Source organism: Aegilops tauschii, chromosome 7, assembly GCF_002575655.3.
Source record: "Aegilops tauschii subsp. strangulata cultivar AL8/78 chromosome 7, Aet v6.0, whole genome shotgun sequence".
NCBI classification, from domain to species: domain Eukaryota; kingdom Viridiplantae; phylum Streptophyta; class Magnoliopsida; order Poales; family Poaceae; genus Aegilops; species Aegilops tauschii.
The window spans coordinates 451,176,624-451,192,141 of NC_053041.3; the positions used below are offsets into that span (position 1 = coordinate 451,176,624).

The following is a 15,518-nucleotide window of genomic DNA, read 5'->3' on the forward strand; positions in this document are numbered from 1 at the left end:
AGGACTTCAAAAATGTTTTGAATGGCACGGAGCATATAAGATGTTCCAGGAGTTGAAATTGGTATTTCATACTCATGCCCGTGTCGAGAGGTATGAGACCTCTGACAGTACTTTGCCTATAAGATGGAGGAGAATAGCTCAACCAGTGAGCATGTGCTCAGATTGTTTGGGTACTACAATTGCTTGAATCAAGTGGGAGTTAATCTTCCAAATAAGATAGTAATTGACAAAGTTCTCTAGTCACTATCACCAAGTTACTAGAACTTCGTGATGAACTATAATATGCAAGGGATGACGAAAGTAATTCCTGAGCTCTTCGCGATGCTGAAATCAGCGAAGGTAGAAATCAAGAAATAGCATCAAGTGTTGATGGTTGATAAGACCAGTAGTTTCAAGTAAAAGGGCAAGGGAAGAAAGGGAACTTCAAGATGAATGGCAAGCAAGTTGCCACTCCCATGAAGAAGCCCAAAGCTAGACCCAAGCCTGAAACTAAGTGCTTCTACTTCAAAGGAGATGGTCACTGGAAGCAGAACTGCCCCTAGATACTTGGCGGATAAGAAGGATGGCAAAGTGAACAAAGGTATATTTGATATACATGTTATTGATGTGTACTTTACTAGTGTTTATAGCAACCCCTCGGTATTTGATATTGGTTCAGTTGCTAAGAGTTGCAAAATAAACAGAGACTAGTTAAGGGCGAGGTGATGATGTGTGTTGGAAGTGATTCCAAGGTTGATAAGATCACCATCGCACACTTCCTTTACCTTCGAGATTAGTGTTGAACCTAAAATAAATGTTATTTGGTGTTTGCGTTGAGCATGAATATGATTGGATCATGTTTATTGCAATATGGTTATTCATTTAAGTCAAAGAATAATTGTTGTTCTATTTACATGAATAAAACCTTCTACGGTCATACACTCAAAATAAATGGTTTATTGAATCTCGATCGTGTTGATACACATATTCATAATATTGATGCCAAAAGATGCAAAGTTGATAATGATAGTGCAACATATTTGTAGCACTTCCGTTTAGGTCATATTGGTGTAAAGCGCATGAAGAAGCTCCATGCTGATGGGTTTTTGGAATCACTTGATTATGAATCACTTGATGCTTGCGAACCATGCCTCATGGGAAAAATGACTAAGACTCCATTCTCCGGAACAATGGAGCGAGCCACCGACTTATTGGAAATAATACATACTGATGTATGCGATCCGATGAGTGTTGAGGCTCGCGGCGGGTATCGTTATTTTCTGACCTTCACAGATAATTTGAGCAGATATGGGTATATCTACTTGATGAAACATAAGTCTGAAACATTTGAAAAGTTCAAAGAATTTCAGAGTGAAGAGGAAAATCATCGTAACAAGAAAATAAAGTTTCTACGATCTGATCGCGGAGACGAATATTTGGGTTACGAGTTTGGTCTTCATTTGAAACAATGTGGAATAGTTTCGCAACTCACGCCACTTGGAACACCATAGCATAATGGTGTGTCCGAACGTCATAACCGTACTGTACTAGATATGGTGCGATCTATGATGTCTCTTACCGATTTACCACTATCGTTTTGGTGTTATGCATTAGGGACAGCTACAGTCACGTTAAATAGGGCACCATCTAAATCCGTTGAGATGACACCATATGAACTGTAGTTTGGCAAGAAACCCTAGTTGTCGTTTCTTAAAGTTTGGGGCTGCAATGCTTATGTAAAAAAGCTTCAACCTGATAAGCTCGAACCCAAATCAGAGAAATGTGTCTTCATAGGATACCCAAAGGAGACTGTTGGGTACACCTTCTATCACAGATCCGAAGGCAAGATATTCATTGCTAAGAATGGATCCTTTCTAGAGAAGGAGTTTCTCTCGAAAGAAGTGAGTGGGAGGAAAGTAGAACTTGATGAGGTAACTGTACTTGCTCCCTTATTGGAAAGAAGTTCATCACAGAAATCAGTTCCAGTGATTCCTACATCAATTAGTGAGGAAGCTAATGATGATGATCATGAAACTTTAGATCAAGTTGCTACCGAACCTCGTAGGTCAACCAGAGTACGTTCCGCGCCAGAGTGGTACGGTAATCCTGTTCTAGAAGTCATGTTACTAGACCATGACAAACCTATGAACTATGAGGAAGTGATGATGAGCCCAGATTCCGCAAAATGGCTTGATGCCATAAAATTTGAGATGGGATCCATGTATGAGAACAAAGTATGGAATTTGGAGGACTTGCCCGATGATCGACAAGCCATTGAGAATAAATGGATTTTCAAGAGGAAGACAGACGCTGATGGTAGTGTTACTATCTACAAAGATTGAATTGTTGTAAAAGGTTTTCGACAAGTTCAAGGTGTTGACTACGATGAGATTTTCTCACTCATATCAATACTTAAGTCTGTCCGAATCATGTTAGAAATTGCCGCATTTTATGAAATCTGGCAAATGGATAACAAAACTGCATTCCTTAATGGATTTATTAAAGAAGAGTTGTATATGATGCAACCAGAAGGTTTTGTCAATCCTAAAGATACTAACAAAATGTGCAAGCTCCAGCGATCCATCTATGGACTGGTGCAAGCATCTCGGAGTTGGAATATACGCTTTGATGAGTTTGTCAAAGCATATAGTTTTATAAAGACTTGCGTGAAGCCTGTATTTACAAGAAAGTGAGTGGGAGCACTACAGCCTTTCTGATAAGTATATGTGAATGACATATGTTGATCGAAAATGATGTAGAATTTTCTGGAAGCATAAAGGAGTGTTTGAAAGGAGTTTTTCAAAGAAAGACCTCGGTGAAGCTGCTTACATATTGAGCATCAAGATCTATAGAGATAGATCAAGACGCTTGATAAGTTTTTTTTTCAATGAGTACATACCTTGACAAGATTTTGAAGTATTTAAAAATGGAACAATCAAATAAAGAGTTCTTGCCTGTATTACAAGGTGTGATGTTGAGTAAGGACTCAAAACCCGACCACGACAGAAAATAGAAATAGAATGAAAAGTCATTCCCTATGCTTCAGTCATAGGTTCTATAAAGTATGTCATGTTGTGTACCAGACCTATTGTGTACCTCACCATGAGTTTGGCAAGAGGGTACAATAGTGATCCAGGAGTGGATCACTGGATAGCGGTCAAAATTATCCTTAGTGGTATAAGGATATGTTTCTCGGTTATGGAGGTGACAAAAGGTTCATCGTAAAGGGGTACGCCGATGCAAGTTTTGACACTGATCTGGATGACTCTAAGTCTCAATCTGGATACATATTGAAAGTGGGAGCAATTAGCTAGAGTAACTACGTGCAGAGTATTGTAAGACATAGAATACTTGCAAAATACATACGGCTCTGAATGTGGCAGACCTGTTGACTAAACTTCTCTCACAAGCAAAACATGATCACACCTTAAGTACTCTTTGGGTGTTAATCACATAGCGATGTGAACTAGATTATTGACTCTAGTAAAGCCTTTGGGTGTTGGTCACATGACGATGTGAACTATGGGTGTTAATCACATGCTGATATGAACTATTGGTGTTAAATCACATGGCGATGTGAACTAGATTATTGACTCTAGTGCAAGTGGGAGACTGAAGGAAATATGCCCTAGAGGCAATAATAAAGTTATTATTTATTTCCTTATTTCATGATAAATGTTTATTATTCATACTAGAATTGTATTAACCGGAAACTTAGTACATGTGTGAATACATAGACAAACAGAGTGTCACTAGTATGCCTCTACTTGACTAGCTCGTTAATCAAAGATGGTTAAGTTTCCTAGCCATAGACATGAGTTTTCATTTGATGAACGGGATCACATCATTACAGAATGATGTGATTAACAAGACCCATCCGTTAGCTTAGCATTATGATCGTTGAGTTTTATTGCTATTGCTTTCTTCATGACTTATGCATGTTCCTCTGACTATGAGATTATGCAACTCCCGGATATCGGAGGAACACTTAGTGTGCTATCAAACATCACAACGTAACTGGGTGATTATAAAGATGCTCTACAGGTGTCTCCGATGGTGTTTGTTGAGTTGGCATAGATCAAGATTAGGATTTGTCACTCCGATTGTCGGAGAGGTATCTCTCGGCCCTCTCGGTAATGCACATCACTATAAGCCTTGCAAGCAATGTGACTAATGAGTTAGTTACGGGACGATGCATTACGGAACGAGTAAAGAGACTTGCCGGTAAAGAGATTGAACTAGGTATTGAGATACCGATGGTCGAATCTCGGGCAAGTAACATACCGATGACAAAGGGAACAACGTATGTTGTTATGCGGTTTGACCGATAAAGATCTTCGTAGAATATGTAGGAGCCAATATGAGCATCCAGGTTCTGTTATTGGTTATTGACCGGAGATGTATCTCGGTCATGTCTACATAGTTCTCGAACCAGTAGGGTCCGCATGCTTAACGTTCGATGACGATTTGTATTATGAGTTATGTGTTTTGATGTACCGAAGGTTGTTCGGAGTCCTGGATGAGATCACGGACATGATGAGGAGTCTCGAAATGGTCGAGACATAAGATATATCAGACACCGGAAAGGTTCCGAAGTGTATCGGGTATTTTTTGGAGTACCAGGAGGTTATCGGAACCCCCCTGGGAGTCTATGGGCCTTATTGGGCCCTAGTGGAGAAAGAGGGCAGCAAGCAAGGTGTGGGGCACGCCCCCCTAGGCCCAAACCGAATTGGTTTAGGGTTTGGGGGCGGCCCCCTCTTTCCTTCTCCCCTCCTCCTCTTTCCTCCTTCTCCTAGTAGGAATAGGAAAGGGGGGGGGCAAACCTACTTGGAGTAGGATTACCCCCCCTTGGCGCGCACCTCCTCCTAGGCCGGCCTCCTCCTCCCTCCCTCCTTTATATACGTGGGGAGGGGGCACCCCAAAGACACACAAGTTATTCTTAGCCGTGTACGGTGCCCCCTCCACAGTTTTACACCTCGGTCATATCGTCGTAGTGCTTAGGCGAAGCCCTGCGCCGGTAACTTCATCATCACCGACACCACGCCGTCGTGCTGACGAAACTCTCCCTCGGCCTCAATTGGATCAAGAGTTCGAGGGACGTCACCGAGCTGAACGTGTGCAGATCGCGGAGGTGCCGTGCGTTCGGTACTTGATCGGTTGGATCGCGAAGACGTTCGACTACATCAACCGCGTTACTGAACACTTCCGCTTTCGGTCTAGGAGGGTACGTGGACACACTCTTCCACTCGTTGCTATGCATCACATAGATAGATCTTGTGTGATCGTAGGTAAATTTTTTGAAATACTGCGTTCCCCAACACTTCCGGCCGTGTGGGCGACGGTAGGGCGGCGGAGACCCTTCATGGCCGCGGGAGGATCTGGTGGCTCCGCCGGATCTAGATCCTGGCCCCCTCCCCTTGCTGCAGCCCATCCGGCCAGATCTAGCTATTGGGCGTGGGCTGGCAGGAGCTCAAGATCGGGGGAAACCCCTGGTCTACTTCGTGTCGGCGCCCCTACCCTGGTCCCCTCTTGTGGGCGCGTTGACCATATGGATCCTGCCACCCCTCTTCCTTCCCCGCGCTCCCAGGTGAAAACCTTGGCCTTTTTGGGCCGGACGACGACGGCATTTCAGCGGCGTGGTCCTCCTTGGAGGCGTCGTTCTAGGGTTGGGCGAAGGTTGCAGCTGTGGTGTTTGGTGGGTGGTGGCAACAGTGGTGCGTGGGAGGCGAGTTGGCTGGCCCGCAATCCTTCAGCGGCTTCTGTCCGATGCCCTCGTGGGTCGTTGGCCAGTGTACAACATCCTCGTGTAGTGGCGCGGCATGGACGAAGAGGTGACTGTGATCTCTCTCCAACATTGGCTCCCTTGGGTCAAAGACGGAGCCGAATGTTTCTTCATGCGATTCAGCCCCTCCCGTCCGCGTCCATTGGTGTGTCCGGTTGGCCTCTGCTCTACTATTCTTGCTGCATTGGGTGTTTCGGTGGCTCGACTCTATTTTCATAGTGTGGGAATTGGCGTTTGTTCGTGTGCTACCTGTAACTCCTGGTCTCAAGCGCGACCTGCCTGTATCTTTCAGTTTTTGGTCAAGTTTTGGCCTTGTAATCAGCTCCTATGTATCCTAGCCGGTTGATGGCTTCAATAATTTGAAGTCCAGCTTCATGCCTTTTCTCTAAAAAAGGAGGAGGGCAACACAAAAAATATTGTATCTCACGGTGTCTCATTGGAGAAACAAACAATCCTAGAGGCGGAGGCAGTCAAAGCGGAAGCAAAGAAGTGCGCCTTCAAACAAGGCAACTTCGACGATAGCCATTCCGCCCTCGCGCGAGAAGACAAGGAGGAGGATGCCACCGAGAAGATCGCGACCTATGGTGTCTAGTCAGACAAGGAGATGATCCTAGCGACAGAGGCATGGAGAGCCGAGGAGGAAGCTGAGGAGCACACCTTCAACAAAGCCAACGTGGAGGAGCTACCGGCGGTAACGTCCGCTATGGGCATGGCCACCAAAGACCCTCTCGTGTGGCTAACAGAAGTGACCGAGGAATTCACCTACCCGAGCCGCCTGTGCAAAAAAAAGTCGGTAGGAGTTTTCATATTTATTCTCTATATTTAAATGCCTGTCACTAGAAATCTGTAATACCAACTCTTGTGGATCGTTGCTTGTATTACTTGAATATGCAATTCAAGCCTGTCATGATTTTCAACATGATGACTGTCATCGCCATGTTCGAGTAATTCCCCTATTAATTTAATTGACCAATACATGACAGTAGGTAAGGGGCCCAACAGTACGATGGACAAAAACCATTTTGTGCTCCTTAATTGGCTTCATGACTTCATATGTTGGATTCTTTGTGATGCACGCTACGAAACCATGTTGTGTTGCTTAATTGGCAGTATTTATTTTTCAAATTATTCTGCCATGGAGAGCTATATATTGGTGATGCACGACATCTAAGATAACATCTCATAACATTATGTCTAGTGATTTGGCACACTTGAGTACATAGAAATAGACATCAGGAAAATACAGTGCATTAGTCAAAGTGCATCCATGCACCGGAAGTGTATAGCACGCCCATCATAAGGCCCATGAAAAAACCCGACTCAGCACACCCTGGCAAGCACAAAGCCAACCTCCATGCCCCGGGTCTGATGGCGAGAGAAGGCCGAGCTGGGCGCACGTTGAGTCATCATGTCAGTTTACTTGATGCTACCCTAAATTATCTCGACCATCTGCGCCGAGAAAAAGGGCCTACACGCATCTCAGCCATAATAGGATTCGTGGTCGAGGTGTCATGTTCAAGATCAGGACGTGATGATGTCGAACCCTATCGAGCATGGATCGCACTCACGCCATGCCTTATGTTTTCTCAAATAGTTAACTTAACAATGTGGATGCTAAACCATCATTAAATTTAGCCACATTCGCACCGTGTTAGCCTAGACCATAACAAATTGTCCACGCATTCGAAAGCACGCCAGTCGTCAAGGAGCAGCGAGAGCAAAAGGCCGAGTCCACTTTCTTCCAGTCTGGTTGCGTGGCGCTGCAGAGAAGCTATCTGGATGCCCTGATTGTGCATCAAGCAGAACGGGGCATGTTTGTGCACTCATTCTGTAGATGCAATATGACCGGGTTCCAAGTGGATTTCCGTACCATGGCTGAGAGGCAACGTGTGAGACGGCTCATTTGCGGAGTCAGGGGAGCGAGGCGGCTGTGTTTAATCGGTCAGGGTTATTTTTGTCGTTGCATTCTCTAGGGTTATTGCGCTTCTATTGCCTTTCGAAAGGACAACTCATTCCAAGTTCAACATACTTATAGAACTCAACAAAAATTCAACCTATCATATTAAAAGATCTTACACCCTCTCTTATTTGATCAAATTATGGCACGAATCAGAGACCCTTAACCCGATGCTTTGAAGCTGGATTTTAGATAGATAACCATACGCCGACCGGTTTTGTTTTCATTGTTAGACTCAACGTCGTAATATTTCATCGCGCGGAGAATTAATATGTCCAACGAATAGGTATTACAAACTGAACAAGCCAGTAAAATGATATATAGCCACAACAAAAACATCAACGGTGAGATTTAACAAGTATCACTTTAAAGAGCTCTTCAAAAACAAACAACTACGAAAAAGAAATACAAAAACAACAAACCTTGTTAGCAAAAAATTTGGATACAACTCTACTACTATTGTTGCTATCCTTGACGCACTTCAGTCGATGGGAATAACAACAACCGAAAGAAATCTTGCTCGAGGATCGTTGTTGTAAGATGAGAGGGGACTAGAAGAACATACAACAAGGAACAAGAAGAGCATAGTGAATGATCGGAATGAAACGTTTTGCTCACCTCTGCTATTTGTCTATGTTAGATTTAGTAAACCCATGTTAGACTACCCCACATTAACTGTTACATGGCCCCGTAAGGACAGGTATACTGACTCGATTTACAGTTGCATTACCCAGATATACCAAATGTTATACAAAACCAAATGGCTATATGTAAAAACAATTTTCCAAATCTTGATTCAGATCAACGGCCCATAATTTACATGTCATCGCCCTTGTGCGTGCTACAAATTCACTCCCGACCGATCAATCAGCTCCATGATTGGTGAAGGGCAATATCGTCCTTTCGAACGAGCGTTCCAAACCCAAACCGGTCGCACGAAAAGAGGAGGTGTGGGCTCCCTCCCTCCCCAAGACCAGACCCCTGTCCTTTTCTTTTTTTGTTCGATTCCCACTCCACTCGGCGGATTCCTCGCAGTTTCCTTCTCTCGTTTGCAGACGTGGGCCCGCCGGACCGCCATCCCCTTTCATCAGTCCTCCAGTCCCCACTCCTCTTCACACTCGCTCACTCACTCACACTTCGCCTTCTTTCCCCATCCCCAGGCGGCGGCGGCGGCGGCCCCCTCGTTCCCACTCTCACAGCATCCGGGCTCCAGAGCGGAGAGACGCTAGAGCGAGCGAGAGATGGGGGAGACGAGGAGCTGGAGCTCTCTGCTGGTGCACATTCTGGTGATCGCCCTCTGCCTCACCGCCTTCGGCTTCGCCATCGCCGCCGAGCGCCGCCGCAGCACGGTACTGTACGCGTCCTTCTCTCTTCCTGCAAGTACCCCCGGCCGCCGCGCGTCTCTGGATCGGAGGGATCCCGAGAGGCCGGGCGTAGATCATCTGCGATTCTGTCTGAACCACCAAGGGTTCTTGCGTAGGGCATTCCTGCCGTCAGTTGGTTGGTGGAGAAAAGTTGGATTAGATTTTGTTTGAGCACATACTATCTATCTGGGTTTGGTGATAGATGGGGTGTATCGGAAGCGGGCGAGCCCAACCCAGATTTGTTGATATAGTCATTAAAAACTGCTGTTTATTTCTTTAAAAAAAAATCAAGTTTCTCATCTAGCACGCGTTAGTATTTGCTCAGCTGATGCACGAGCGGTCAGGTTCAACCGTTCACTGCTCCGGTTGTAAACGGAGGAAATTCTAAGCTATACTTGCTGTTTGGGTGATGTGGATTGGATTGCTTTGGGAACCTTTTGCGCTTGTATTTCGTTCAGGCTGTAAAGATTTGAACCCAAAATCGCCCCATCTCTAAACAAGTTTGGTTTCTATATATTTGGCGTCTTTGATTTCCAGTAACGCAATAATAGGGAACATTTAGGTGCAATATCATGCCTACTTGAATTCTACATGATTGAATTTGCACCAAAAGTTGTTCGGTTGCGGCCTCGGAAAAATAAAGGAAACTAGTGAATTCAGAGAGCTTTCACAAACTGAATGTAATCCGGGTGTTTGATCATTTTAAATGATCTTTGTTCTAAAAAAAAGGAACCTGCCCAAAAGGGTCGAGTTAATTGGAAAATTCTTATGAATGTAGTGCAAATGAATCAGTTGGAAAAAATCATGTGGGATGCAAACCTGCAAATCAAACAGCTCACTGTCCACGTAGGAAGAACTCTACCCATCTCATCCTTAATGTTAATCTAGAAGGTACTAGTCAATCTGCTCATCTCAGCTACAATCATTGGTTCAAACCTGGATTCTTCTGTATTGAAATGAAGTGTATATATTTTCGCCGAGGCTTTGTGAGGTCTGTCTGCTTTGTACCTCTGCTGATTATGAATAACTTATCACTTGTCATAACAGGGTTCGATAGTCACAGACATCAACAACTCCACATATTGCACTTATGACTCCGATATTTCCACCGGCTATGGTGTCGGCGCCTTCCTGTTTCTCCTCTCGGGCCAATCACTCCTTATGGGAGTTACAAAGTGCATGTGCTTTGGCCAACCGCTCGCACCCGGTGGAAGCAGAGCCTGGTCCATTATCTACTTTGTTTCTTCATGGTAATTCCTATGCCCACAGGAAACAGTTTCTTTTCTTTCACTGCCCAAGTTATGTTACCCTTTAATATGTAACGAGCATTTACCTGCACACCATCAGGATCACATTCATAATCGCCGAGTCCTGCCTGATCGCCGGAGCGACAAAGAACGCGTACCACACCAAGTACAGGCACATGATATACGCGGGGAGCTGGACCTGCGACTCTCTGCGGAAAGGGGTGTTCATCTCGGGGGCGGTCTTTGTGGTGCTCACCATGACCCTGAACGTGTACTTCTACATGTACTACACGAAATCGACGCGCCAGGCCGCCAAAAAGACCAACAAGGCCACCGCCAACGTCGGCATGGCTGGCTACGCATGACGAGGGAGAAGGACTCTGGTTTGATGGAACTTGCTTGTGTGCTAGATTTAGATAGATATTTCTGGAACAGAACGTACTAGTTTCTGGAAAATGTAGCGTGTGGTATGGCTCTCTATGATCAGATCAGATGTGTTTGTTCAGGCCTAGTTCTCGTCTTGCCTGATCTACAGAATATTTGATGTCTAAGACAGCGGCATTGTGATACTCCTAGATCCAAGTTGTGAGCGTGAGCATGATCATATGAGAGAGGTGAACCGGATGGTCCACTGCCAGCAGGCTAAGTTTTTTTTTTTTTTTTTGAGAAAGGCAATACAGGCACTCACTACTAATGAACGCATGCCCAAACCGTGTGAGCACATTCGAGAGACTGGTCCGAAGGCTATTGAGATTGATAAAGTCACCACGACGGTCCCACTATTGACGAAAGCATCGTCTCCTACTGAGAAAACATTCTGTATTTATTACACATAAATGACAAACCTATAGTTTGATCCCTCGTATTCCGCCGGTTACTGGGTCTATCCGTTAGGAGAAGATAGCGCGGACTATCTTCAACTGGTTTGGATGGCGGTCATGTAATAGGATAGGTGTTTAGTTTCCTATCTTTATTTATTCCGCCGGTGTGGCTATTCCGCTTTCTTGCAGTTAGTGTTAGAATTAATGGGCTAGGCCCATAGCAATTTCTGAAATCTCAAAGCCCATGTGTAAAATGGCAAGTGGTGGTGCTAAGTTTAGTCCCACCTTGGAAGTTGAAGAAGAGTTGGACCTCTTTATATAGTGGGTTTTCTCCACCACTCTAAGTGGTGTGTGAGAAGAGAAAGGGAAAACCACACGCACGCGCTCGCTCGCCTCGCCTGGCCGGGCCGGGCCGGGCCGTGGCGTGGCGTGGCGAGGCGAGGCGTACATGCGCGTGAATGGTCCGCCGAAATCCGGTCCGTCTCCTTGCAGGAGCGCAGCTTCCTTTTGCCGTTTTATTTTTATGTCTTGGCAGACAAGTTTTTGATTTCTTGTCCGGTAAGTATACGAATTAGAAACCGAGTCGGTTTGGGATTGTGGTCGCGACACAATACCGCCTCTGGTCCTAATATATATACAGCTACCGGCTGCGGCCAGAGACACACCGAAAAACACCTAGGGTTTTGCCTCATCTCACAACTTGCGCCGCCATCGTAGTCTACTCCATCCCAAACGCCGGCGTGCATCGGCGCGTGGGAGAGCAGGTCTCCGGAACCGTTCGTCTTTGCGATCCTACACCGGGAGAGGACGAATTAGGTTTTTGGGAAGCGCTGTGCGCGACTGCTCAAATTCGTCATCACGGGTCGTCTTCCGTCCAAGTCGGGCGGTGCTACTCATCGTCGTATTCATCGCCGTCATCAGCAGATCGTCGCCAACATCGTCATCAACACTGTCGCACCCATAATAGCTAACGATCAGTACGTCCAACATCCTCTGTTCATGTCTGTTTCTACAACTATTGTTACGTGTTTGCTGCTGTTATGCATGTCTTGCTGTTCTTCTAGTTTGCTAGATTATTGCATGCTAGTATCTCTTCTAGTCATGAATTATTTACTGGAATTAATCATGAACTTGCCTAATATTCCAACAATCCAAAAACCTAATTATAGGCAATTTCCTAAGTTAACTATGGCTGGATTCGCTGATGCACTAAGGCCGGATAAGTTTACCGGTGTGCACTTTAAGAGGTGGCAGGTGAAGACCACGCTCTGGCTTACTGCTCTGAAAGTTTTCCACGCTAGTGTTGGTGCTCCAGAGGGAATGACCGACGAAGATCGGAGAAAATTCCAGGAAGCCAATACTATGTTTGTGGGATGCATTCTGAGTGTTCTTGCTGACCGTCTGTGTGATGTGTACATGCACATAAACGACGGAAAAAATCTGTGGGATGCACTGAATGCAAAATTCGGTGCAACAGATGCAGGTAGTGAACTGTACATCATGGAGAGTTTTCATGACTACAAGAATGGTGAATAACCGTTCTGTGGTTGAACAAGCTCATGAGATACAGTGCATTGTGAAGGAACTTGAACTCCTTAAATGTGTTCTACCCGACAAATTCGTGGCTGGGTGCATGATTGCAAAGTTGCCTCCTTCATGGAGGAATTTCGCCACAACTCTGAAGCATAAGAGACAGGAGATATCAGTTGAAAATCTGATTGCATCTCTTGATGTTGAAGAAAAAGCTCGGGCTAAAGATACCACTGAAAAAGGAGGTGAGGTTCAGCCTACTGCTAACATGGTGCAGAGGTACCCACAGAACAAGAACAAAGGGAAGAACAAACCTGTTTTCAACAAGCCTACCAAGACTACTACCTTCAAGAAGAAGAAGTTCAACAAGGCTGAGCTAGAGTGCTACGCCTGTGGGAAGTCTGGACACTTTTTCAAGGAATGCCCTGAACGTGCAGACCGCAGAGGGAAAACAAGCTCCAAGACTGTCAACATGGTGACCGCTAGCAATACTGATGGGTATGGTAATTTACCTATTGTGCTTTCAGTATTTCAATCATCTTCGTGGTGGATTGATTCGAGTGCTAACGTTCATGTGTGTGCTGACATCTCCCTGTTTACTTCTTATCAGGTCGCAAGGGATTCTTCCGTCCTAATGGGGAATGGGTCACATGCTTCTGTTCGTGGCATTGGCACGGTGGATCTGAAGTTTACTTCGGGAAAGATCATGCAACTAAGGAACGTGCAGCATGTCCCTACTATGAACAAGAATCTAGTTAGCGGCTCCCTTCTATGTCGAGATGGATTTAAGGTAGTTTTAGAGTCCAATAAAGTAATCGTGTCAAGATTTGGACAATTTATAGGAAAAGGCTATGAGTGCGGAGGCTTGTTCCGCTTTTCTCTTTCAGATTTTTGCAATAAGTCAATAAACCAAATTTGTGCTAATGTTAATGATGATGCAAGTATTTGGCACTCTCGTTTATGTCATATTAATTTTGGTTTAATCTCTCGGCTATCCAGCATGAGTTTAATTCCGAACTTCACAGTTGCCAAAGGTTCTAAGTGCCATAGTTGTGTGCAATCTAAGCAACCTCGAAAGCCTCATAAGGCTGCCGAGGAGAGAAACTTGGCACCTCTAGAACTCATACATTATGATCTTTGTGAGATGAATGGTGTGTTGACAAAAGGTGGAAAGAGATATTTCATGACTTTGATTGATGATGCGACTAGTTTTTGCTATGTTTATTTGTTGCAAACTAAAGATGAAGCATTAGACTACTTTAAAATCTATAAAGCTGAAGTTGAAAATCAACTAGAGAGAAAGATCAAGCGTCTTAGGTCCGATCGTGGTGGAGAGTATTTTCCAAAAGTTTTTGATGAATTTTGTGAGGAACATGGTATTATTCATGAGAGGACGCCTCCCTATTCACCTCAATCAAATGGAGTGGCCGAGAGGAAAAACCGCACATTGACTGACTTGGTGAATGCCATGTTAGACACTGCTGGTTTATCTAAGGCATGGTGGGGGGAGGCTCTATTGACTTCATGTCATGTCCTGAATAGAGTTCCCAACAATAATAAAGAGAAAACCCCTTATGAGGAGTGGGTTGGGAGAAAACCATCACTTTCTTATTTGCGCACTTGGGGATGTTTGGCAAAGGTCAATATTCCTATTCCTAAGAAACGCAAACTTGGACCAAAGACAGTGGATTGTGTCTTTCTAGGGTATGCTCAACGGAGCATTGCTTATAGGTTTTTAGTGGTAAAATCTGAAGTACCTGATATGCATGTTGATACTATAATGGAATCTCGTGATGCAACATTTCTTGAGAACATATTTCCTATGAAAGATATGCATAGCATTGCTAGATTTTCTTCTGAGATAATTCCTGAATCTAGTACAACTGATGAATATTTCGAACAATCACATGAGGAAGTCCTTGAGAAGGATAACAATGAAGTTCCTAGAAGGAACAAGAGACAAAGGATTGCAAAATCCTTTGGTGATGATTTCATTGTATACCTTGTGGACGACACACCCAAGACGATTGCAGAAGCATATGCATCTCCGAATGTAGATGATTGGAAAGAAGTTGTTCATAATGAGATGGACTCAATTCTTTCTAATGGAACTTGGGAACTAACTGATAGACCATATGGTTGTAAACCTGTGGGCTATAAGTGGGTGTTCAAAAAGAAGCTAAAGCCTGATGGTACTATTGATAAGTACAAGGCGCGGCTAGTGGCCAAGGGCTACACTCAGAAAGAAGGCGAAGATTACTTTGACACCTATTCACCCGTTGCTAGAATGACCACCATTCGAGTGTTACTTTCCTTGGCTGCCTCTTATGGTCTTATCATTCATCAAATGGATGTAAAGACAGCTTTTCTCAATGGAGAGTTGGAAGAGGAGATCTATATGGATCAGCCTGACGGGTTTGTGGTAAAGGATGAAGAGAGAAAGGTGTGCAAGTTGTTAAAATCTTTGTATGGTCTGAAACAGGCACCTAAGCAATGGCATGAGAAGTTTGAAAGAACTCTGACTTCTGCAGGATTTGTCATTAACGAGGCTGATAGGTGTGTTTACTATCGCCATGATGGGGGCAATAGTGTCATATTATGTTTGTATGTGGACGACATACTGATCTTTGGTACAAACATTAATGCAATTAATGAGGTCAAGTCTTTTCTATCAAAAAGTTTTGACATGAAAGATCTGGGAGAAGCCGATGTAATTCTAAACATCAAACTTATTAAGGATGAGAGTGGGATTACATTAACGCAATCTCACTATGTTGAGAAGGTCTTGAACCGATTCGGTTTTATGGATAGCAAGCCTTCTCCAACACCTTATGATCC

At 44.4% G+C, this 15,518-nt stretch overlaps 1 protein-coding gene across 1 annotated transcript; it reads left to right on the forward strand.

The window, feature by feature from the left end:
* The first annotated feature begins 8,687 nt into the window (after positions 1-8,687).
* LOC109761216 (uncharacterized) lies at positions 8,688-10,904 on the forward strand. Its single transcript, XM_020320025.4, has 3 exons — positions 8,688-9,067; positions 10,130-10,332; positions 10,430-10,904. The coding sequence occupies exons 1-3, from the start codon at positions 8,960-8,962 to the stop codon at positions 10,692-10,694; spliced, it is 576 nt and encodes a 191-aa protein (XP_020175614.1). The 5' UTR covers positions 8,688-8,959; the 3' UTR covers positions 10,695-10,904.
* The last annotated feature ends 4,614 nt before the right edge of the window (positions 10,905-15,518 follow it).

Coding starts and splice junctions, on each gene's coding strand:
- LOC109761216 (XM_020320025.4), top strand. CDS start 8,960: ATGGGGGAGACGAGGAGCTGGAGCTCTCTGCTGGTGCACATTCTGGTG. Junction 9,068..10,129: donor CCGAGCGCCGCCGCAGCACG/GTACTGTACGCG, acceptor TTGTCATAACAG/GGTTCGATAGTCACAGACAT. Junction 10,333..10,429: donor ATCTACTTTGTTTCTTCATG/GTAATTCCTATG, acceptor GCACACCATCAG/GATCACATTCATAATCGCCG.